The following is a 22,800-nucleotide window of genomic DNA, read 5'->3' as shown; positions in this document are numbered from 1 at the left end:
AACGGCATAAAGAAATTACCGACAGGGGTAATAAACCCGACGTGCACCAGTAAACATGTGCACAAGCACTTACAAACAAACAATTCCACACAAAGACATGGGGGGAACAGAGGGTTAAATACACAACACTTAAGGAGGGAAATGAGAACCAGGTGTGTAGGAAAACAAGACAGAACAAATGGAAAATTAAAAGTGGATCGACGATGGCTAGAAGACCGGTGACGCCGAACGCCGACCGAACAAGGAGAGGAACCGACTTTGGTGGAAGTTGTGACAGCATCTCCAATCCAAAATTAAATCTAGAATCGGCTTCCTATTTCACAACAAAGCATCCTTCACTCATGCTGCCAAACATACCCTCGTAAAACTGACGATCCTACCGATCCTTGACTTCGGCGATGTAATTTACAAAATAGCCTCCAACACACAAATTGGATGCAGTCTATCACAGTGGCATCGGTTTGTCACCAAAGCCCCATATACTACCCACCACTGCGACCTGTATGCTCTCGTTGGCTGGCCCTCGCTTCATATTCGTCGCCAAACCCACTGGCTCCAGGTCATCTATAAATCAAATCAAATGTATTTATATAGCCCTTCTTACATCAGCTGATATATCAAAGTGATGTACAGAAACCCAGCCTAAACCCCCAAACAGCAAGCAATGCAGGTGTAGAAGCACGGTGGCTAGGAGAAACTAGCCCCCCGACACATAAACTACTGCAGCATAAATACTGGAGGCTGAGACAGGAGGGGTCAGGAGACACTGTGGCCCCATCCGATGATACCCCCGGACAGGGCCAAACAGGCAGGATATAACCCCACCCACTTTGCCAAAGCACAGCCCCCACACCACTAGAGGGATATCTTCAACCACCAACTTACCATCTTGAGACAAGGCCGAGTATAGCCCACAAAGATCTCTGCCACGACACAACCCAAGGGGGGGCGCCAACCAAGACAGGAAGACCACGTCAGTGACTCAACCCACTCAAGTAACGCACCCCTCCTAGGGACGGCATGGAAGAGCACCAGTAAGCCAGTGACTCAGCCCCTGTAATAGGGTTAGAGGCAGAGAATCCCAGTGGAGAGAGGGGAACCGGCTAGGCAGAGACAGCAAGGGCGGTTTGTTGCTCCAGTACCTTTCCGTTCACCTTCACACTCCTGGGCCAGACTACACTCAATCATAGGACCTACTGAAAATATGAGTCTTCAATAAAGACTTAAAGGTTGAGACCGAGTCTGCGTCTCTCACATGGGTAGGCAGACCATTCCATAAAAATGGAGCTCTATAGGAGAAAGCCCTGCCTCCAGCTGTTTGCTTAGAAATTCTAGGGACAATTAGGAGGCCTGCGTCTTGTGACCGTAGCGTCTTGTGACCATAGTGCTACCACAGTGCAATTTTTTGCTAGATAAAGCACTGCCTTATCTCAGCTCACTGGTCACCATAGCAGCACCCACCCGTAGCACGTGCTCCAGCAGGTATATTTCACTGGTCACCCTCAAAGCCAATTCCTCCTTTGGCTGCCTTTCCTTCCAGTTCTCCGCTGCCAATGACTGGAACGAATTGCAAAAATCACAGAAGCTGGAGACTCATATCTCTCTCACTAACTTTAAGCACCAGCTGTCAGAGCAACTCACAGATCACTGCACCTGTATATTGCCCATCTGTAAATAGCCAATCCAACTACCTCATCCCCATACTGTTGTTATTTATATATATTGTTTGCTCCTTTGCTCCCCAGTATCTCTACTTGCACATTCATCTTCTGCACATCTATCACTCCAATGTTTAATTGCTAAATTGTAATTATTTCACCACTATGGCCTATGTATTGCCTTACCTTCCTTATTTTACCTCATTTACACACACTGCATATAGACTTTTTTTCTATTGTGTTATTGACCATATGTTTTGTTTAATCCATGTGTAACTCTATGTTGTTGTTTTTCGCAATGCTTTGCTTTATCTTGGCCAGGTCACAGTTCTAAATGAGAACTTGTTCTCAACTAGCCTACCTGGTTAAATAAAGGTGAATTTCAAAAAAATCTAAAAAATAAATGTGCTTTCACAATGCTATCACAGTGCTACCACAGTGTTATCATATTACTACCATAATGCTATAATAGTGTTACCATAGTGCTACCACAGTGCTTACACAATGCAACCACAGTGCTATCACAGTGTTATCATAGTCATACCATAATGCTATCATAGTGTTACCATAGTGCTACCACAGTACAACCATAGTGCTACCTCATTCAATATCATGTCAATGGTCCTTTCAGACAACACTACACTTCACTCATAAAGCCCTCATCACGCTGTCATAAACATGACGGCGGCTATAACCATTCATATCAGTTAATGTTTACCCTCGTGTGTGATAGCCAGGCCTGGGGCTGGTGTTACTCTGTGCTGTGGGTAGAAGAGCTCTTCCTTCTCCATGAGTCCACACTGCTGTCAGACCAATGATGTCAGTGGCCTTGTGTCTGGACAACTGAATTAATGCTTGGTGTTGCATTTCTAACCCATGAACTCGTATGAAAGGGTTTTTACAGGTCTCCAGGTTTTTATGAGCTGTAGGCCTACCCTACACCAAAGTCAAGATCATGCCTTAAATCATTCATCTGATTGCATCAGTTGCTTCATCTCCTGCAGTCATAAGACATGCATATGCGCTGTGACTGCCACCAGTTATGAGGGGCTGTTGCAATGTGTGCTCTGCTATGTTGATCCTTGGATCCACCCTGGATCTATTCTATTTCTATACTGACTGTTGTCTGTCTGATGCCAGAGTCATCTGCACAGTTGTTCTGGTTCTCCATGGTATATAACCTATGCCTCTACTAATATTGTGGTTTCCTGTGCTTGTTCCCTGCAGCTCACCGGTACCACCAGGCCAAAGCCAGCGGGCAGGGTGCCCACAGCAAGTCCTCCAGTGCCCACTCCTCCCGCTCCACCAGCCCAGGCCCACACTGGCGTAACGAGGGCATTGCCCCATATAAGCCCCCTGACAGACGCACCCAGGGCCTGGAGCCTTCATCATGTACCCCCTCCTCCTCCACCAGGCCTGGCCGCTCCCACCACCCCTCCCTCCCCACAGAGCTCGACTCAAACGCAGGACGCACCCCCCTGTTACCACGACCACCGCGGGAACGCTCAGAACCCCGCCACTTCAACCCTGTCAGGTGAGTGAGTGACTGTGTGTGTGTGTTGTGCTAATGACACTTCGTCTTTGTCTGCATCACCAGCACTGATCCACTTTTCACCACATATATACATACGCATAGCACAGCACAGCACAAGCACAGCACAGCACAGCACAGCGCAAAAAACTGTGAAGGAACAGATTATACAAGGCAGAGAGACTTTCCTAATCTCAGGTGACATTCCAATGAAACATTGCGCTGACACTGTCCTGCCATCCAGGCCGTTCCACTCTGCCTCCTGGTGGCTAGACTGGGCACACACCTTGGTTGCTGCTGTCGCCTCACTCCCCCTCTTCCCCTGTCCTCCTTCCCTCCCCCTCCCCCCTCTTCCCCCTCTCCTCCTTCCTCTCCTGTGGTTCTGTTAATTACACTAATGACTGTCTGAATTCTGATGGGATTCAACATCCAACAGTGTTGCTGTTGGTGATGTTTCTGTTCTCTCTCCAAGGCCCGGAGCTGATGGATTGAATTAGTCTACATGTCGACTATACTAGAGGAAAAACATGCCTCTCCTTTTTTCTGCTGATGTCTCTCACTGAAGTGGCATGACAGTCAGAGTACTGGATTTCATCGGCTATAAAACTATTTTCTGGATAGTAAAGAGAATGCATTCCCTTAGCTCTCCACATAAGGTCCCGTTGAGTTGGTCTCACATACCTCCCTCATACATCAGTGTGTGGAGACGCCATTGTTCAACACAGTTAAGGGCTGTGGGCTCGTTTACTTTGGCTCCCGGCCAATGAGTGGCTCAGTATCCGGAGTGAGTGATGGCTCAGGCCCGGCGTCACAGCAACAGGCCTCGGGACAGGTTAACCCCTTCAAGGTCGGCACCTCCAAGTGCACCAGACTAGATAAGGGTTAATCTGACTGACAACTGTTGCACCCCTAGGCCCTGCTGCTCCCCCTAGGAAGTAGGTCACAGGTGGGCTAACCTGGGAGGGAAAACACCATGTGCTTCGTTATGTCAAGCCGTCAGAATGCAGTCATCCTAAGTCAATATTGGTTTGCCTACGTCATTATATTAAAAGGCAATATTTGATTAACATTTCAACCTTGTCACTAATTTATTTTGCCCTGTTTATATAACGTACAATAATCTTTTCTTGATTGTTTGTTCTGGTTTCACAGAGCATTATAGAAGTGGTTACATAAAGAATGTCAGTAAAGAAAGCGGATATAGTTAATTCTTCTTACAGGATATTACCAGAGAGCACATGATTCTGAAAGACATGTCTATCAGGTTGTTGTTTTGGCCACTGATACAGAGCTCTACTGATTGTGTTCTATCTTGCTGTAAGTCATTAGTTGTATCCTGTCTTGGATGGTACGTTGTCCTGAGGGGCCCCACTGGTGCGTGTCAGTGGAGTGGTGTGGTGAGCTCTGGGAAAGCAGGGCAGGCAGCTCTCTCTGCGGATGTGTGTGGGGTCAGTAAATCCACAGGGCCTATAATCCTGCCCCCACTTGCTCTCATCTTCCCTGTAATCCCTGAGCCTGATCCAGCCCAATGTTCTGAGAAGCACCCGGCCCTACGTGTGTCCGTCAGGGTAGGCAGCAGCAGAAGCCTGCAGGGAGGTTCCTCATGATCCCTGGAGGTCACAGATCCCATCATGGACTGGAGGTGGATGGTGTTTACTATAAACCTTTCTGGGCCAGGGGAGTGGGGTGAGGCATAGGCACTATGGTGTGCTGGGTTGGAGAATGGGGTCTGAGCAAGTTGTTTTTCTCAAACTAGTATGAATGTAAAAACATATATATAATGTTATATTTATTTTATTCCAATGATACAATTTCAGGCCAGAAATAAATCAAAGATACTGCAACTATAATTAACTCCTTGTCTGTCTTCCTCTGTGTTCTGCAGGTCTAAGGACTCGTCATTGTTGCCAGTGACCCGCCGTCTATCAGGGGACAGCGACTCCTCTACAGCCTCCTCTAAGGGAGGAGGAGGAGGGACAGGGGGAGGCCGCTTTTCTCTGGGGGGCACCCGCCGAGGGGAGGTGGTGCTGCTGGTTAACAGGAAGGAGGGGAAGCATATAATCGATAGGCCTGGAGAAGGCGGACAGGTCCCATCCCTGCGCCCCCCAATGCCCCGCACACGCAGCCACTCCCGGGATCGTCCTGCCCCTGCCTCCATCCTCAAACCCAGCCCCCCACAGGGCCCCTCTGACGGGCTCAGGAGCACACGTGGGGAGAGGGGCCGCTCTCTCGGGCCCGAAAGTCCCCGCAGGCTCCAGGCCCTGCGCTCCCACAGCCAGGGGAAGATGCCCAGCCGGAGTCGGACCAGCGATCCCAGCCCTGGACCCTCTCCCCGTCACGGGGCCTCGCAGCCCCCATCCTCTGACAGACGAGAGGAGCTGAGAACCAAACAACTGCCCCCCGCCTCCCCCAGAATCAATGGAGGTTTCTCCAGGAGACAATCGTCCTCCTGCTCTAATTCACCTATCAAAGGGCTTCAGAGCAGCAGCCTCAGTAAGAAGACTATAGTGGCTCCCAGGCCCCCCGCTCCACGCTCCCCCTCAGTGGGGAGGAGTAGGCTGCTGCCCACAGTCACCCAGGCAGGCCGGCGGTCTCCTCACTCCTCCTCCCCCCGCTCCCCTCACCACCATGGGCATGGACCCCGCTCCCCTCGAACCTCCCACGGCCCTCGCTCCAATGGGCATGGCCACAGGGGGTGGGCCAGCTCTGAGCGACAGGAACCTGAGGAGGAGGGGCTAGGCTATAACTTCCAGATCCTGCCCAACCTGGACCCCCAGAAAGAGCAGGACCTGTACCGCAGCTTCGAGGCTGAGTTCCTGGCTAACACAGGGCAGTGCAGAGGGGGGCCTAGTAGACCCACAGGGGGGGGGACCCTTCAGCTTCCCGCCTCTTCACACCCACAGCAGGGGGTTGGGCCCCAAACCCTGCCCACGCATGCCTCTGCTGACCCTAACATCACTGACTCGGCCTACTCCTCCTCCAACTCCTCCAACTCCTCACTCAACGTGGGGAGTAAGGTAGGAGTTCTGCCTGACCTCCGGGAGTCCAAAAGAACTAACCCACGTTCCTGTGGAGGCCTGGAGGATACCCTGGCCCCACTGCATGGCCATAGTCCTGGCGGACTATCCAACGGTGGGCACGCAGAACCAGAGCACTGGGGCGGGCGAGTTGGAGGTCTCAGGAAGCTCCCTGCCATCTCCAGTTCCATAGAGGAAGGGGAGCTTCTGTCCTCCTTGCCTGGCCGGAGAGACTCGGAGCTGGGCATATCTCTCAGCCATGCCCCCTTACAACTTCCTTTCCACCGCAGGAGCATGAATGGGGGGGGTCATGTCAGTGGTGCTCTAGTAGAGGTGCTGATGGAGAGCCAGCAGGGTCAGCTGGGCTGGGGCTCAGGGCCTGAGGGAGACGTCCCTCTGGAGGATCACCAACCAAGCTTCACCTACAACCTGGAGGATGGAGACCCCAACGATGACCTCCCTCCCCCAGAGTCTTGTCCCTCGCCCATCCCCCTGCCCCCCTCGGAGGACTGCTCCTTCCAGGAAGACTCCTCCAGTGAGAGCTCCTCCATGTGCTTCAGCCTGAGTGAATCACGCTCAGAGTACTCTCCCCCACCACCTCCCCTGGCCAATGAGGATGCTGTTGATGGGGGTGTAGTCTTCCGGCCCAAGAGGGCAGGGAAGAAGGCTGACAGGGTGCCCTCCATCTACAAGCTCAAGCTGAGGCCCAGGATCAGACCCCGTACAGACAACCGGCCAGGGAACAGCCCGTCACGTATCCCCACCCCAGTCAGCTACAGAGACCTTCAGGCCAGGGGCAACCATACTCCCCACCAGACGCCCACCCCGCCACAGTCCCCTCAGAGCTCCCATTCCAACGGCCATTCACCCTCACGCAAGGCTTTGCACCAGGCCTTTGCCGACCTGATCCACCCCCAGTCACGCTCCCCCGCCATGGGTAACAGGGACCGCTCCTACTCTGTGGAGTCAGAGAGCGGCTTGGACACTGAGGCCTGGATGTAACACACAACTAACTAATCCTGATGATGCTGATATAGAAGAGTCTGTTGTCAAATGAAAACTGACTACTGTCTAAAATAGACTGGAGACCGGGCTACAGACTATTTTTTTATAGAGCATGTCGCACACTCCCTCATTTTGTCATGCAGTCAGGCCGTTTCCTACCTATAACGGTCAGGGTTTCAGAATCCAATTCTATTCTTTGCACTCTAAGCCTAATTATTTATTACCAAAGGATCGATCCCGAATCGAAAACTATTGTTTAAGTTGAATGGTTTTATTGTCATTATATGGTGATGCTTTGTTCAATCATAAAGTCTAATACAAAGCAGGCACTGTCTTGAAAGCCCAATGCTATATGCATCGCTGAAGAAGTGCCAGGGCTGAGGGGGAGGAAAGAACCCCAGGCAGGAGCAGTGAATCACTAGCATCATCATCAAGTCAACTGGACTGGCTCCCTCTAGTGGACAGTGTATGCCACAGCATCTCTGTCTGCTTTGATTGTCAAAATATTGGTGTGGAGAGCGTGCTGTAACAGATACTTTCTCTCATTCTCCATACTGCCACTCACCCTCTGCTTCTCACCCACCTTCTGTGGACATCTTTACAGATCTAATCTGTATTGGACTTATATATAAATACAATACTCTACAATACTTTACTGTACAATGTTCACATCTAACAGTGCTTTGGACTTTATACACACTTCGTATTCCATATGTGCACTTCTACTCACCTTCCCCCACCAACCCTCTGCATCCTGACTTGTTCATTGCCATACATGTATGATGTCACTTTCTCACTGCCAATCCACATGGCCGTGATTGAGTGATGTCTTCTGATTCGTTTTTGAGCTTTTATTGTGGAAATATACAAAGTAGTATTTTTCACATGATGTTTTATGTGTTAACTGCAGTCTGGGGCAAGAGTAAGATCATATGTCATTGTCACTGAAACATACTTCCAATGATCAAGAGTTATCTCAACTTGAAAATCAACACTAAAATATGTGTACAAAAGACTACGTTAAGTGGATGAATGTGTATATATATGTACATGTGTATATACAGTGCCAGTTAAAAGTTTGGACACATCTACTCATTCCAGGGTTTTTCTTTATTTGTACTATTTTCTACATTGTAGAATAATAGTGAAGACATCAAAACTATGAAATAACACATATGGAATCATGTAGTAACCAAAGAAGTGTTGAACAAATCAAAATATATTTTATATTTAAAATTCTTTGAAGTAGTCACCCTTTGCCTTGATGACAGCTTTGCACACTCTTCATTCAACCAGCTTCATGAAGTAGTCACCTGGAATGCATTTCAATTAAGAGGTGTGCCTTGTTAAAAGTTAATTTGTGGAATTTCTTTCCTTAATGCATTTGAGCCAATCAGTTGTGTTGTGACAAGGTAGGGGTGGTATACAGAAGATAGCCCTATTTGGTAAAATACCAAGTCCATATTATGGCAAGAACAGTTTAAATAAGCAAAGAGAAACGACAGTCCATCATTACTTTAAGACATGAAGGTCAGTCAATACAGAAATTTCAAGAACTTTGAACGTTTCTTCAAATGCAGTCGCAAAAACCATCAAGCGCTATGATGAAACTGGCACTCATGATGACCGCCACAGGAAAGGAAAACCCAGAGTTACCTCTGCTGCAGAGGATAAGTTCAGTAGAGTTACCAGCCTCAGAAATTGCAACCCAAATAAATGCTTCAGAGTTCAAGTAACATACACATCTCATCATCAACTGATCAGAGGAGACTGCGTGAATCAGGCCTTCATTGTCGAATTGCTGCAAAGAAACCACTACTAAAGGATACCAATAAGAAGAAGAGACTTGCTTGGGCCAAGAAACACGAGAAATGGACTTTAGACCGGTGGAAATCTGTCCTTTGGTCTGATGAGTCCAAATTTGAGATTTTTGGTTCCAGCCGCCGTGTCTTTGTGAGACGCAGAGTAGGTGAACGGATGATCTCCGCATGTGTGGTTCCCACCATGAAGCATGGAGGAGGAGGTGTGATGGTGTGGGGGTGCTTTGATGGTGACACTGCCGTTGATTTATTTAGAATTCAAGGTACACTTAACCAGCATGGCTACCACAGCATTATGCAGCCATACGCCAACCGCATCTGGTTTGCACTTAGTGGGACTATCATTTGTTTTTCAACAGGAAAATGACCCAAAACACACCTCCAGACTGTGTAAGGGCTATTTGACCAATGAGAGTGATGGAGTTCTGCATCAGATGACCTGGCCTCCATATTCCCTTGACCTCAATCCAATTGAGATGGTTTGGGATGAGTTGGACTGCAGAGTGAAGGAAAAGCAGCCAACAAGTCCTCAGCATATGTGGGAACTCCTTCAAGACTGTTGGAAAAGCATAACTCATGAAGCTGGTTGAGAGAATGCCAAGAGTGTGCAAAGCTTCATCAAGGCAAAGGGTGGCTACTTTGAAGAATCTCAAATATAAAATATATGTTTCCAACTTTTTTGGTTACTACATGATTCCATATGTGTTATTTCATAGTTTTGATGACAGCACTATTATTCTACAATTTAGAAAATAGTAAAAAATAAAGAAAAACCTTAGAATGAGTAGCTGTGTCCAAACCTTTGACTAGTACTGTACATGTATATGTATACTTGCAAAAATATGTGTATATAACAAGACATAATTATGAAATGTGTGAATATTTGCTGTATGGGGTTATATGCTGCCTTAGCTATGCAATATTGCTGTTGGAAATGCCTTGACAATTCCCTTTGCCTTAAAATGTGTGTTTGAGTGTGGTTTGAGAATGTTAGTGCGCAACAACAACACCCATCCAATGTGAGTGTCATTGCCATAACCATCAGTTTGTTTCATCAATGTAGAATTGTTCAACGACACTAAATTAAAAGAACCATTTTATTTGAGATGGATTATAATCTATTTGTAGAATAGATACATAGACAAACCAATCTCTCATGAAAGTGTCTTCAGTGACATCTAGTGGTTGTAAAAAGTCTCATATTTGGATGAAATTCCTTCACTGATTGAGTTTTGAATCATGTGCATGTTTTGCTGGATTGGTTTGGAGTAGAGGATTGTTCATCGTGATGTATTCTGTGGTGTATTGAAATGGCTTGAGAATATGTGTAGGTTTTTCTTGAGTGCTTTTATGTGGAGAATGGACATGAATAATTGATAGTGTAATGGTTATGTCTGTCCCCTGTTATGGACTCTTGCCTTATTGGTAATATCAATAACAGAGCAGGCCAGGGTTCTGACTGTGGGGTAGACACTTTAACAAGGCTTTAGAGCTTGTAAAACTACTATGAATGGTTTTACAGTGGAATGACAGGGACTTTTGCTGCAGTGGGTTTTCAGTAAACGGATTGCACAAGCAGAGGTGGTGTGTGCACATCTGTCAGCAATCTGAATCTGAGTACATACTGTATAGGAATATGTACCCGGTGTCCTGGTGTCAATGGGAACGTAGGTAGCGTGGTTGATGAAAAGAAGGGAGGGATGTTGTTGGTCTTATTTATTTATTTATGAATTGGTCTCGAGTTACAGGTATGGCTCGAAGTGAAAAACAATGATGTATGTAGAGTCTGAAGGTGAGGGCCCAGAATAAGTCATAAAAGGAAAATAAAAAATGTTGTTAGAACTGTGGCTCTCCATTATCCTAATGGCTTTAGCCAGAGCCCATAGTTCAGTAATGCACAGGGTTCCAGGGACCTTATCAATACTCTGCAGACACTTGAGGCCATAGGTGGTGTTCTACTATTTCTGAGAATGTTTTCATGTATTATTGTGTCTTTAACCTGAGGATTTTGGTTGTTAAAATATTTGCTTTTAACATGTTTTATCATGCCAATTAATGTCCACACATCAACCAAATAATCACAATACAGCAGATGCTGTTATGCTTTTGCTGTATTAAGGGAACACTCCAGCAATGAATATAGCCAATCCATGAGGGTCACAGGTTTTGTTGACACAGGGAGGAGCCAACCTACACACTGCCTATTCTTTTAACTGCTCAAAGATTCAGTTGCATTTTTATTTTACCCTCCACTGGCATAAGTAGGCTCTGTTTGCATTATTAGCCAATATAAATGTTTTCTCTTCACTGACCCAATGAAAAGTTGGGTCAGTGAAGAATACCATTTCATTGTATTGCTTTTACATGTAGCTGTCTTTAAAAAAAAGTACTATTTATATATTTGTTTTTGATACATTTTCAATTAAAATGTTCAATTATCAAATGGGTTTGAAATATTAAAACATGCATGATGGGTAAGCAAGTGACAGAGGTTTTACCAGTAAACATGTTGAAAACCATGGTCTAATGATTGAGTTTGGCAATTCAACTGTAATTGCAAAATTATTTTCTAGTTTAACTTTCTCCTTAGGGTGCAACGTTGCTTTTGGTTTTTGTTTGTCAAACACTGCATTTAAAATAACAAATTATCTCTCTCTCTCGCTCGTTCTCCCTTTTATCTCTCTGATATTTCTGTCTAAATGGTATAATAAAAAGTAATGAAATGAAGCAGATCGTCACATCAATTTTGAATGTCCATTTGAATTTATTTTTGTGTTTAAGCGTCATTTGCTGATGTTATTTTCTATCAAACAATGACAATTAAATGTACTGAAGACAAGTACTTTACATTTGTGGAATTTGTCTGTATTAAGTAGCAATACTGCAATACCAAGACCATACTCTTCCTTGAAAATTCAATTGCTGTCAAGCTGTTCTTGTAATAAAATATGTTCCTCTGATTTGTCTCTTATCAACTGTGTTTTTATTGTTTATACTTTTAGTGAAATGATGGTGAGAGAACCTCTAATCATGCCAGTTGTGACTGAGGTTAGCCTATGCACTAGGTTTTGTAGCAACTTTTTAAATGAGGCTAGAAAGTCCATAGGCTATAGGCCCTATAACCAAAAGTCATTCAAAACCTTTTTCACAGTGCTAACCACCATAAAATCCAGGGAAGATGAAGAGGATGAAGCGGAAGCATTCCTATATCTCACATTGCTGACCTTATTGACATGGCACATCATGTTTCTATTTAGCGTACACATTTCTTTAGTTTTATACAGGTGTCTGAGTGTTTGTGTATGACACACAGAGAGAGAGACATTTTGGTATTCAGATAAATGTTTTCATCTTTTGAAATAAGACTGTGATCAAGCTCCATCTCAGTTTTGGCATAATAGCTACTTGACAATTTTGTCTGAACATTCAAGAAAAAGGCTTGATTGGTCTATTTACAATGTGAAAAAAAACGTGATCTGATACCCACTTAATGATAATCTTCTCACCAAATTAGTCATTTTCCTAATTATTATCCACCTAAAATTACCTTATTGCGGAAGTCGGAAGTAAAACAACACCATGATCGATGATAGCTATTCAAGTGGGAGGGAACGAAGGCCAAGTTAAACACACACTTCGCAACGGTAAGCTGCTGTCGATTTTCTCTTCTGTTTTATTCTGTGTCGTGTCTAATTTTAACTTCAGTAGGCACGTTCATTATGTGGGGTTGGATTTGAAAATAGGTCGATAGATTAAGAGCTTTACTATGCCGGCAAAGGCTCCTTAAGCCTCTACTTTAGAAGGTAATTTCTTTAGACAGCAGCATAGCATCAGCTACAGTACCTAGCAAATTGAACAGTCGTTGTTGAGCAGCAGGTTCATTCATCAAGCAAATATGGAGTGGGCTAATCAGCTATGCGTGAGTAATCAGTCGAAGTTAGAAAGAGCTGTTTTAAATCTGATTTGTGCCATTCGAATTGGCTTGATACAATTTTAGCTTTTAAGATGAACGAGAGCAAAGCCGATGAAATGCTAACCATTCTGGCTAACTAACGTTAGCTAGCAGTTGTTGGCTATTACTGTTTGCTAGCGATGCTAGGAATGACAAGGAGGAAGTGTGAACATGTGTAGCTAGTTAGTTATGATAACAATAGTTTGCCAGGGTTTTTAACACTACCTTATCCACATAGGTCATAGCTAAGTAGCTAGCTAAGTTACAGGGTATTCAAATAGTTTAGTGGGGCCCCGCGTTAAACTAGCATCTGTTATTGATTAGTACTAGGTTAGCTACTGTACATTGTTGGGTTTAACTAGAGCTTGCAAGAAAGGCATTTCATTGTACTTGCACGTGACATTGAAACTTTAAACTGTTGTAACTAAGTTTCCAGCCAACTAGCTAACACTTAGTAACCTGGCTGTTTGCTAACTAATAACGATCTCTCAATAACTTTTTACAGCTGTCAAATGCCTTCTGTTCGCTGTCGGAGATACCACTCAGTTTGTCAATTTCAGCTCATTTACTAGACCCTGACACATTTGCTAACTAGGTAGCTGTTGAAAATATTGATTCATTTACAGAAAATTGTGTCTTTGTGGAAGTATTGACTTCATGCTAGATGCAGTCAGTCAGTGTTTTAGGCTACATTTGCATTATGACAGCTGGCCGTTATTGCCATAACACAGCAATTAATGTAGGCTTACTGTTAGTTGATATTTCTTCACAAAGAGCCACAGATCTGATTGTCATGTTACAGTTTATACCTACACTTTGGATGTAGGCAACACGTTTTATTCATGCGCCTCAATTCAATAAAATGTTAACTAGCATAACTATCTAGGTTTAACCTAAATATATTTATCCAGCTTCTGAATCATATTGACTGACCACTGCTCTTGCCTGAGTTGTATCCAAGCTAGCGACTAGTTAGTCAGCAATGACAGCTTCCCAGTAGCAAGGAGGCTAACATTGTGCTTTTTTTTCTTCTGGTGAGAGCATGAGATTGGGAAGAGAGTAGTGGGGGGGAAAAGAAGATAGTATCGAGTTTTATTCACAGGGAATTGAATGAGGGTCCTGTCAAATGAACCACCACAGCACTGTAATTTACAAACTTGTCCAGCCAGTGTGGTGGGCAGCAACATTGTTATCAATGCCCGACCAGACAGCCTCTCAACAGGCATTGTGCTTTCTGCACTATCACTTTGGGAGCAGGGTGCGATAACATGGTAGTAATTTGTGCCATTTTTCTAGTACTCTGGTTGTTTTGTATGTCTAAATTATTTTTCATACTGTCAATACTTTTGATATCTATAAGACTACCTCATGCAGAAAAAAAGTAAGTACTAGAATTGGGTTAATGTTGATGGATGAAATACTCAAGAGTCAACACACTGACTACTCACAGCATCATTTATATTGCATTATATCAACATGTGAGACCCAATCTGAAGTTCTAAAGTTGGGCGTGGAAGGGGGGTGTTAATCCAGTGACATAAGAGACAAATGTTTTTAATTTCGCAGGAGCTTTGTTACTTTCAAGGCCTGCTACTTTGCAGAGTTGTTTTTTTAGTGCATAGAACAGTCAGTTTTTTTCTTAGTGGGAAGATCCATCACATGAAGGTGGTGGATCAAGTGTGGTATTCAACAACAGGAAAGGGATAATGCTGTGCGCTGCAGACTGAGATTCCGTGGACCCCAAACGACAGGTCCAGTCAGATGCTGGCTGATTAAGTAGGCCTATGTGCTGACTAGGAGGGTTTTAACTTTTTTAGGGGTGGTCGACCTATGTGTTTTAACACAATGGACTATGTGTAATTGCATAAAAAAAACATCAAAGCTAAGTGTTCAAGTGATGAAGACTTCCTTCTTTTTTGCCTGCACTTGCACTTCTACAGTTTCCTGTCTTCTTTGCAGATCCCTCTCCTTCTAGGAAAAATATACCTTGGTGCCTGTTTTTCATTCTTTCGCTCGCTCTCTCTCTCTTGCAGGAGAACCGGCAATTTGGATCCAAGATGACGGACTCTAAGTATTTCACCACTACCAAGAAAGGTCTGGCCCACTTTGACTTTCAAAAGTGATATATATATATATATGATATATATGATATAACATAACAGTATCAAAATTCATTCAGAGTTGCTGTTTTTAGGCTACTCTTATCATATTAGTCATGACTTGATTTTAGGCCCTAATCTAAATGGTGTGTAGGCCTAATCAAAATATGGAAACTAGCTTCATGACCCCGCTCATGGGAAGAGCCACCATGTGTAACAATGGTTGACTTAGAGAATGTTATAGCGAGAATGTTCTAGAAAGGAATTGCTCCCAACCACATACTGTCACAAAAAATACATGTCAAGTTCAGGGTATTTGCAGCCAAAGAGAAAGCAACATCAACAAAAGGAGTAGGAAACAGGGCTAAGCAGCAGCCTGGCAATGTGTGTTTGGCTGATGAAAGCAGGAATAGAACAGCTGAGGTTGTCCTCTAAATAAGATTAGGGCCTCAGGCTTTAGCACTCCTTAAGTTAGCCCTCCTTAAGTTAGCCCTCCTGCTGTCCTTCTGGCTTTCCCCGGCTCTCTGTCTCCCTCTGCATCCTCTCTCACCTCTTCAAAAACAGCCCCCAAACAGCCAGCCAATCACTACCATTCAAACTGATATAGTGCTTATGAAGGAGACTTGTCTTTTCATGTCTGTTTACCTTGTATGAGACATTGGAGTCAAGTGCTGCATAAGCATTCCTTCGCTTTGATTTATTGTCCGTCAGGCAGATCATCACTACTGTCTGTGTGTAGGTGTGAGGGAGGCTCATTAATGGGTTTTCTACCCTTGGAACCAGGGGGAAGTTGGGCTCAAGGTTAAGCCCACAGACAGAGTGGTGTTTGAGAGTAAACACTCTATCCAAGCCCAGAGAGAAGCTGAACTGATCTGTAGTGTTACCTGAGGACAGGCTGCACTGCGGAGAGGTTGAAGTCCAGCCTCTGCTCTGTCTGTGTTTGTCTTTGCACCTATTGCACATGCAGTGGTGGAAAAAGTACCCAATTGCCATACTTGAGTAAAAGTATAGATACCTTAATGAAAGTTACTCAAGTAAAAGTCACCAAGTAAAATACTACTTGAGTAAATGTCTAAAAGTATTTGGGTGTAAATATACTTAAGTATCAAAAGTATAAATCATTTAAAATTCCTTATATTAAGCAAAGCAGACAGTACCATTTTTCTTTTTTTAAATTTAATTTACGGATAGCCAGGGGCACACTCCAACAGTCAGACATAATTATCAAAAGATGCATTTGTGTTTAGTGAGTCTGCTAGGCCAGAGGCAGTAGGGATGACCATGTGTTCTCTTGATAAGTGCATGAATTGGACCATTTTCCTGTCCTGATAAGCATTCAACATTTAATGAGTACTTTTAAGTGTCAGGAAAAATGGAGTAAAAAGTACATTATTTTCTTTAGTAATGTAGTAAAGTAAAAGTTGTCTAATTATAAATAGTCAAGTACAGATACCCCAAAAAACTACTTAAGTAAACATATTTTAAAGTACTACTTAAGTACTTTACACCACAGCCTACATGTACAGTAGGCCCTTCAAATAGAACAAGTCTGGAGATGTATCTTGGATATGTGCATGGTTTGTTTAACTTTTTTTTTGAATATATATATTTTTTTATTATCCTATCCACCACCACTCACCTCTTCGGAGGACACATCTTTTTTTTTAGATTTTACAGCTTTTCTGCTACATATACATACATACATTTTACATACATGGTACTTTTATATGCAATAATACATTACTGAACATGAGCTCTTTAATCTCACCCCTCAACCACTCTGTCCATCCCACCTATCACCATAGACCAGCCTCTATGGATTGTTGTTTAACCAAGCTTCGTCCAGTGTTTAAGCAATTCCAGGTCAACCGTATCTCTATAACAATACATGTGTTCCTGTCATGAAATGAATTGTAATCTAAGTAACAGTAGTGTGTGCAGTGCACCCTTCACTGACTGGTTATAATACACGCTCCCGTCTTGATCCACGTGCACACACTTTTTCTATCTGTTATAATGGTATGTTCTGTTTCCATCTGTGCAGGAGAGATCTTTGAGCTGAAAGCGGAGCTGAACAGCGATAAGAAGGAGAAGAAGAAGGAGGCTGTGAAGAAGGTCATTGCCTCCATGACCGTTGGGAAGGATGTCAGGTGAGTCGTGTTATACCCGCGCTCAAGTGTCACCTCTGAACATGTGACAATGCGGTGGATAGTCATGGCCCATACTGACTCTGCTCCCTCCATAGGGAACCTATATTTCACAAGAGTGGCTGATGTCATACCTTCATGATTCTATATGTAATTGTCTGGCACCCCCTCCCCCAGTGCCTTGTTTCCAGATGTGGTGAACTGCATGCAGACTGACAACCTGGAGCTGAAGAAGCTGGTCTACCTGTACCTGATGAATTATGCCAAGAGCCAGCCTGACATGGCCATCATGGCTGTCAACACCTTCGTCAAGGTAAAGCACAACACCAGGTCAGACAGACTGCACTGACCTATTGCACAAAATCTTTGTCTCACTGTCAAGTGAGAGAACTGGGGTAGCTACACCTGAAACCCCACCTCTTTAAGGAATACCTGGGATAGGATAAACTAATCCTTCTAACCCCCCCTATTGTAAAGTGGTTGTTCCACTGGATATCATAAGGTGAATGCACCAATTTGTAAGTTGCTCTGGATAAGAGCGTCTGCTAAATGGCGTAAATGTAAATGTACGTATCAATACTCTTCAGTGTGTAAAACTAACATAGAGAGACTCTCCTCCCCTTTTAGGACTGTGAGGACGCTAACCCCCTGATCCGGGCCCTGGCTGTGCGCACTATGGGCTGCATCCGCGTCGACAAGATCACTGAGTACCTGTGTGAGCCTCTGAGGAAGTGTCTGAAGGACGAGGACCCCTACGTGAGGAAGACTGCAGCCGTGTGCGTGGCCAAGCTCCATGACATCAACGCCCAGCTGGTGGAGGACCAGGGCTTCCTGGATACCCTCAAGGACCTCATCTCTGACTCCAACCCCATGGTGAGGCTCCCACGGCAGGCTGACCAGACTGCTAGACTACCTCCACCTGGGCTAGACTACTGGCTCTAGGGCTGTAGTACTACTTTTCATGAATGGGAGATTTATCCCAGTATAGAAAAAAGGGCACTTGCGGTATCAGATTTGTATCGCTGTTTGGAAATGAATTCCTTCCGTCATCTCATTGCCGTCTACTAGGTTATGTGTTCTTGCAGTCTAACTTACCCTCTCCTTCTGTCAGGTGGTAGCGAATGCCGTGGCAGCCCTGTCTGAGATTGCAGAGTCCCACCCCAACAGCAACCTGCTGGACCTCAACCCCCAGTCCATCAACAAGCTGCTGACGGCCCTCAACGAGTGCACAGAGTGGGGTCAGATCTTCATCCTGGACTGCCTGGCCAACTACACCCCCCGTGACGACCGCGAGTCCCAGAGGTCAGAAAGCACAGGATGCCACCTCATTCATTACACTGTCTATGACGCACTGATTCTCCCTGTCAGTTTCCACATCATCTGCTGTATATGAAGTGTAATGTATATCAATTTCCCCATAATCTGTACTCGTCCCTTGTCTCACTTCTGCCCTTTTCTCCCTCCCTCCCGCTGTAGTATCTGTGAGCGGGTGACCCCCCGTCTGTCCCATGCCAACTCTGCGGTGGTGTTGTCGGCGGTCAAGGTGCTGATGAAGTTCATGGAGATGCTTCCTAAGGACCTGGACTACTATGGCACCTTGCTGAAGAAGCTGGCCCCGCCCCTGGTCACCCTGCTGTCTGCAGAGCCTGAGCTGCAGTACGTGGCCCTGAGGAACATCAACCTCATCGTACAGAAACGGTAGGAAGGCCTGGGGATAAATAGGGGTCCTACCAACAGAAATTAGTCACAGATAATTACAGCTGTTCAGTGTGTGCAGTCCAAATGGCACTCTATTCACTATATAGTGTGCTACCTGGGCCCTGGTCAAAAATAGTTCACTCTATAGGGATTAGGGTGCTATTTGGGACCCTGCCAGTGCTTCCTCAGCACATTCAAAGTATTTAATGTGTTGGCTGTATTCTACTAATTTATTGAAATTGCTAGTTACTTTTCTTTTGATATCGACTGTACCTGTTTCTCTGTGCAGCCCAGAGATCCTGAAGCATGAGATGAAGGTGTTCTTTGTGAAGTACAACGACCCCATCTATGTCAAGCTGGAGAAACTGGACATCATGATCCGCTTGGCATCTCAAGCCAACATCGCCCAGGTGACCCACACACCACAATATCATTACAGTTAGGACATTTACTTCCAATGGAAGCCATGATGTTTGATTGTAAGTAACATTTGGTAGTTAACATGGACAAGCAGTAATGTGTGATTCCTAGACAACATAAAAGCCAGTATCAGTGACCTCATGCTGGGGGTTTCATAGGTGCTGGCAGAGCTGAAGGAGTATGCCACTGAGGTGGATGTGGACTTTGTGCGGAAGGCAGTCCGAGCCATCGGCCGCTGTGCCATTAAAGTGGAGGTGAGAGCGAGGAGATGATGGAACGCTTTCATGATATACTGTACATGGGTCATATACTGTAGTATAATGTTTCAAGTCAAGTACAACAAACTGTCAAGCTAACTGTAGTGTTTTTACTGCTAGCCTTATGACTGTGTGTCATGAGTTTACAGCAGCATGTGTAGTATAAATGTCTATGAAAGGTTGGGGCTTTTTCATGCATCTGGTAACAAAAGCCTGAATAATGCCAATTGTTACTGTAGTGTCTCCCTTGACTGCTCTGTGTTTGGCTGACAGTCTCTCTTCTGTCTGTCAGCAATCAGCGGAGCGCTGTGTGAGCACCCTGCTGGACCTCATCCAGACCAAGGTCAACTATGTGGTGCAGGAGGCCATCGTGGTCATCAAGGACATTTTCCGCAAGTACCCCAACAAGTAGGTCACCTGTTGATGGCCCCGTGTCAGGTCTAGGCCTGGTTATAACACAGTGGCATAGGGCTCTGGTCAAAAGTAGTGCATTCCGAAAGTATTCCGACTTTTTCCACATTCTGTTACGTTACAGCCTTATTCTAAAGTGGATTAGATGTTGTTTTCTCATCTAAACACAATACCCCATAATGACAAAGCAAAAACGGGTAATAGAATGTTTTTGCAAAAACGTCACATTCACAGAAGTATTCAGACCCTTTACTCAGTACTATGTTGAAGCACCTTTGGCAGTGATTACAGCCTCGAGTCTTCTTGGGTATGACACTACAAGCTTGACACACCTGTATTTGGGGAGTTTCTCCCCTTCTCTGCAGATCCTCTCAAGCTCTGTCAGGTTGGATGGGGAGCGTCGCTGCACAGCTATTTTCAGGTCTCTCCAGAGATGTTCGATCGGGTTCAAGTTCGGGCCCTGACTGGGCCACTCAAGGACATTCAGAGACATGGCTTGGCAGTGTGCTTAGGGTCGTTGTCTTGTTGGAAGTTAAACCTGTGCCCCAGTCTAAGGTGGCGCATGTTTTCATTAAGGATCTCTTTATACTTTGCTCCATTCATCTTTCCCTTGATCCTGACTAGACTCCCAGTCCCTGCCGCTGAAAAACATCCCCACAGCATGATGTTGCCACCACCATGCTTCACTGTAGGGATGGTGCCAGGTTTCCACCAGACGTGACGCTTGGCATTCAGGCCATAGAGTTCAATCTTGGTTTCATCAGGACTCTAGGAAGAGTTTTGCTGGTTCCAGAAGTCTTTAATTTAAGAATGATGGAGGCCACTGTGTTCTTGGGACCTTCAATGCTGCAGAACTTTCTTGGTACCCTTCCCTAGATCTGTGTCTCAACGCAATCCTGTCTCAGAGCTCTACAGACAATTCCTTCGACCTCATGGCTTTGTTTTTGCTCTGACATGTACAGTACTGTCAACTGTGGGACCTTTTATATAGACAGGTGCGTGCCTTTCCAAATGTATTCCAATCAATTGAATTTACCACAGGTGGACTCCAAAGTGAAGGACATATTAACTTCATCACTACTTGAATTTGTGAGCGGTATTAACATGTTGAATGCACCAAGCTGTTTGAACTACTGGCACAGCTCGGACACGCATAATCACCCCACAAGACATGCCACCAGAGGTCTCTTCACAGTCCCCAAGTCCAGAACAGACTACATACTGTAGAGCCATGACAACATGGAACTCTATTCCACATCAAGTAACTCATGCAAGCAGTAAAATTTGATTTAAAAAAAAAAAAAACGGATAGAAATACACCTTATGGAACAACGGTGACCGTGAAGCAACACAAACATGCAGTGGCAAGAAAAGTATGTTAATCCTTTGGAATTACCTGGATTTCTGCATAAATTGGTCATCAAATTTCATCTGGTCTTTCTTGTCTGTATTGAATACATTTAAACATTCACAGTGTAGGTTGGAAAGAGTATGTGAACCCCTAGGCTAATGACTTCTCCAAAAGCTAATTGGAGTCAGGAGTCAGCTAACCTGGAGTCCAATCAATGAGACGAGATTGGAGATGGTTAGAGCTGCCCTGCCCTATAAAAAACACTCACAACATTTGAGTTTGCTATTCACAAAGCATTGCCTGATGTGAACCATGCCTTGAACAAAAGAGATCTCAGAAGACCCAAGATTAAGAATTGTTGACTTGCATAGAGCTGGAAAGGGTTACCAAAGTATCTCTAAAAGCCTTGATGTTCATCAGTCCACGGTAAGACAAATTGTTTATAACTGGAGAAAGTTCAGTACTGTTGCTACTCTCCCTAGGAGTGGCCGTCCTGCAAAGACGACTGCAAGAGCACAGCACAGAATGCTCAATGAGGTGAATAAGAATCCTAGAGTGTCAGCTAAAGACTTACAGAAATCTCTGGAACATGCTAACATCTCTGTTGACGAGTCTACGATACGTAAAACACTAAACAAGAACGGTGTTAACGGGAGGACACCACGGAAGAAGCCACTGCTGTCCAAAAAAAACATTGCATGTCTGAAGTTTGCAAAAGTGCACCTGGGTGTTCCACAGCGCTACTGGCATAATATTCTGTGGACAGATGAAACTACAGTTGCGTTGTTTGGAAGGAACACACAACATTATGTGTGGAGATAAAAAGGCACAGCACACCAACATCAAAACCTCATCCCAACTGTAAAGTATGGTGGAGGGAGCATCATGGTTTGGGGCTGCTTTGCTGCCTCAGGGCCTGGACAGCTCGCTATCATCGACGGAAAGATTAATTCCGAAGTTTATCAAGACATTTTGCAGGAGAATGTTAGGCTATCGGTCTGCCAATTGAAGCTCAACAGAAGTTGGGTGACACAACAGGACAACGAAACAAAACACAGAAGTAAATCGACAGAAGAAAATACTCCTTCTGGAGTGGCCCAGTCAGAGTCCTGACCTCAACCCGATTGAGATGCTGTGGCATGACGTCGAGCAGTTCACACCAGACATCCCAAGAATATTGCTGAACTGAAACAGGTTTGTGAAGAGGAATGGTTCAAAACATCCTGACTGTGGTGCAGGTCTGATCCACAACTACAGAAAGGTTTGGTTGAGGTTATTGTTGCCAAAGGAGGGTCAACCAGTTATTAAATCCAAAGGGTTCATACACTTTTTCCACCCTGCACTGTGAATGTTTACCCGGCTTGTTCAATAAAGACATGAAAATGTATAATTGTTTGTGTTATTAGTTTAAGCAGACTCTGTTTGTCTATTGTT

At 44.7% G+C, this 22,800-nt stretch overlaps 2 protein-coding genes across 6 annotated transcripts in view; both read left to right on the top strand.

The window, feature by feature from the left end:
- The window catches only part of gas2l1 (growth arrest-specific 2 like 1), a 54,610-nt gene extending 46,239 nt beyond the window's left edge, over positions 1–8,371 (top strand). For both annotated transcript variants that reach the window (XM_014161224.2, XM_014161223.2), the window contains 2 exons: positions 2,886–3,192; positions 5,075–8,371. In XM_014161224.2, coding sequence (XP_014016699.2) covers positions 2,886–3,192; positions 5,075–7,208 — 2,441 coding nt within the window. In that variant the 3' untranslated portion in view covers positions 7,209–8,371. The remainder of the gene's footprint in view (positions 1–2,885; positions 3,193–5,074) is intronic.
- Positions 8,372–12,570: 4,199 nt separating this feature from the next.
- LOC106580331 (AP-1 complex subunit beta-1) overlaps positions 12,571–22,800 on the top strand; it is a 44,939-nt gene continuing 34,709 nt past the window's right edge. Inside the window, exons 1-10 of one of the 4 annotated variants that reach the window (XM_014161229.2) lie at positions 12,571–12,675; positions 15,017–15,077; positions 17,127–17,232; positions 17,407–17,542; positions 17,857–18,102; positions 18,341–18,531; positions 18,706–18,927; positions 19,217–19,337; positions 19,506–19,601; positions 19,897–20,012. In XM_014161229.2, coding sequence (XP_014016704.1) covers positions 15,041–15,077; positions 17,127–17,232; positions 17,407–17,542; positions 17,857–18,102; positions 18,341–18,531; positions 18,706–18,927; positions 19,217–19,337; positions 19,506–19,601; positions 19,897–20,012 — 1,271 coding nt within the window. In that variant the 5' untranslated portion in view covers positions 12,571–12,675; positions 15,017–15,040. The other 3 variants (XM_014161230.2, XM_014161227.2, XM_014161232.2) reach the window with 3 other exon arrangements.

The sequence above is a fragment of the Salmo salar genome, chromosome ssa20, assembly GCF_905237065.1.
Source record: "Salmo salar chromosome ssa20, Ssal_v3.1, whole genome shotgun sequence".
In the NCBI taxonomy this organism is placed as follows: Eukaryota; Metazoa; Chordata; class Actinopteri; order Salmoniformes; family Salmonidae; genus Salmo; species Salmo salar.
Note: the sequence above shows the minus strand (reverse complement) of the source record. Positions and strands in the feature narration are given on the sequence as shown.